General features: G+C 53.6%; 1 protein-coding gene across 3 annotated transcripts in view; it reads right to left on the minus strand.

Moving 5' to 3' along the window:
• The window catches only part of hecw2b (HECT, C2 and WW domain containing E3 ubiquitin protein ligase 2b), a 43377-nt gene that overhangs the window by 26178 nt on the left and 14699 nt on the right, over nt 1-2500 (minus strand). For 2 of the 3 annotated variants that reach the window (XM_076303228.1, XM_076303226.1), the window contains exons 5-8: nt 2302-2471; nt 1882-2024; nt 1176-1273; nt 1-745 (exon numbers count right to left, since the gene is read on the minus strand). The exon at nt 1-745 is cut by the window's left edge and continues 154 nt beyond it. In XM_076303228.1, coding sequence (XP_076159343.1) covers nt 1-745; nt 1176-1273; nt 1882-2024; nt 2302-2471 — 1156 coding nt within the window. The remainder of the gene's footprint in view (nt 746-1175; nt 1274-1881; nt 2025-2301; nt 2472-2500) is intronic. The other variant, XM_076303227.1, reaches the window with a different exon arrangement.

The raw sequence follows: 2500 nt of genomic DNA on the forward strand, positions 1-2500 counted from the left end.
GCGGCACCTCCTCCTCCTCCTCCTGATGCTGCCTCCTCCGCACTCGCCCCCGCCGCCGAGGTCTCCCCTTCCTCTCTCTCCGACGCCTTCGTCTTCGTCTTCGTCTTCGTCTTCGTCGTCGTCATCGTCGTCTTCTTCTTCTTCGCTTCCTCACTTTGCTCCTGTTCCTGCGTCTGCTCCGAGGAGGCCTGTCCCTCCGCTGCCGCTAGCGCTGGGGCTGGTGCTGCCGCAGGGGCCAACGCTGCTCTGGCCGCTGGCGGCGCCCCGTTGGTCAGGGCCGGCGGGTGGGCATCGGCCGCGCCGCTGCTGCTGCTGCGGGAGGCGGCCCCCTCCTCGTCCTCGTCGGAGTCGATGTGCAGCATGGCGTTGAGCCGCGTGTCCGTCGGGAAGCTGGAGCGCAGCTTGGGCGAGGCGGCCCCCAGGGGCCTCTCTCCGGGGCCCTTGGGGGCCTCGATGGCGTCCAGGTAGTCGTTGAGGGACACCTGCCGGTGGGTGTGACCGCCGAGGGCCTCGTCGGGGGAGTCCGGCCCACCGTTGGCACCCGTCCGGAGCTCGCGCAAGCGGTCATCGTCAGATCCGTTGCCGTTGTGGAGGGCGTCGGCGTGGAGGGAGCCCTCGGAGCCGGTGGGGGAGGGGCCACGGAGGAGGCGGGAGGAGGAGGCGGGGTGAAGGATGTCCTCGTCGTCAGATGGGCTCCCCGGGTCCCCGTTCATGGAGGAGGCGCCGAGTATAGAGCCCACGAGATCTGGAGACATAAAGTTGGGTTGGGTAAGTGTGTGTGTGTAGCAAACTGCAAGAAATCTCTCTCTCTCTCTCTCTCTCACACACACACACACACACACACAGACACACACACACACACACACACACACACACACACACACACACACACACACACACACACACACACACAGACACAGACACACACACACACACACATACAGACAGACACACACACACACACACACACACACACACACACAGACACACACACACACACACACACACACACACACACACACACACACACACAGACACAGACACAGACACACACACACACACAGACACAGATACAGACACACACACACACACACATACAGACACACACACACACACACACACACATACACACACACACAGACACACACACACACACACTCCTCTTCCCCGCTCACCTTCATGTCCTGTAGTGATCTCCACTCTGAACTGAAGCTGGCCGCTGACCTGTTCTGTGGGCAACCGCCGACACAGGGTATAGCTCACGGGCTGGTCTCTGTGCAACACACACACACACACACACACACACACACACACACACACACACATACACACACACACACACACACACACACACACACACACACACACTGTTAATTCCTAAGACAAGTGCACAGCCCGAGGAGTTAAAGTAAAGTACCAAAATGTGTGCTTGTCAATAAAGCCAAGAAAGCTTTAGAGTGTTGAAGAGAATGAAGATATTCCTATTCATCCACAGAGTCACTTTGTTTTTTTCTGCTTCGGCAGCAATTTGCTTACTACAGCACTTTATTATACAGTACAGTACATTATTCAAATTCACATTGCATAGTGAAACATTCACTTCATTACACTAGATTGTTCAAATTCTTATTGCATAGCGAAACATTCACTTCATTACACTAGACTATTCAAATTCATACTGCTTAGTGAAACATACATGGAGTAACTAACAGCCTCTTAAGATTGCTTTCCTTTAGTCTAGCGCACATGCACAAATACAATGGGTGAGGTGGGTGAGCTGTGATCTGAAATCTCACTCTCTGCTGTCCAACTGTGTAAGTGCACAGTATGTATGTGTGTGTGTGTGTGTGTGTGTGTGTGTGTGTGTGTGTGTGTTCTCACCCTGAGGTGTGTCTCTCCAAGAGTCTCTGCACAGGGATGGTCAGCTGACCAAGAAAGCGCTTGATGATTGGGCGACTTTTGGCAAACTTGTCCTTGACCTCAATTTCCAAAACATCCGTCATGAGAGCCACAAACGTATACTTCTGTGCGAGACAGAGAGAAAGACTTAATCATATGCTTGTATTCACATGTGTCTGTAAATCCGTGTATGCATGCATGTTTGTTTCTGTGTGTGTGTGTGTGACTGTATCAGTGTGTGTGTGTGTGTGTGACAGTGTGTGTGTGTGTGTGTGTGTGTGTATGTGTGTGTGTGTGTGTATGAGTGAGGGTGTGTGTATGTGAGGGAATGTGTGTGTGTGTGTTTGTGAGAGTGTGTGTGCGTGTGAGAGAGAGTGTGTGTGTGTGTGTGTGTGTGCTGACCTCTCCATGCCACACAGGGTTAGTGGTGTTGGTGATGATGGAGGCTCTCCTCTCCTGGCCGTGGTGGGTGAAGGTGGGGAAGTTGCCTCTCTTCCCCGGCTGAATGGACATCTTCAGATAGGGGTCAGGGTTGAAGAACATGCCCTTTTTCAGGCCCTGGGCACGGATGTCTGTGTGTGTGTGTGTGTGTGTGTGTGTG

Source organism: Alosa pseudoharengus, unplaced genomic scaffold, assembly GCF_046254945.1.
Source record: "Alosa pseudoharengus isolate Yale_2024_CS ecotype anadromous, Long Island Sound unplaced genomic scaffold, YU_APseudo_1.1 YU_APseudo_1.1_scf_24, whole genome shotgun sequence".
NCBI classification, from domain to species: domain Eukaryota; kingdom Metazoa; phylum Chordata; class Actinopteri; order Clupeiformes; family Clupeidae; genus Alosa; species Alosa pseudoharengus.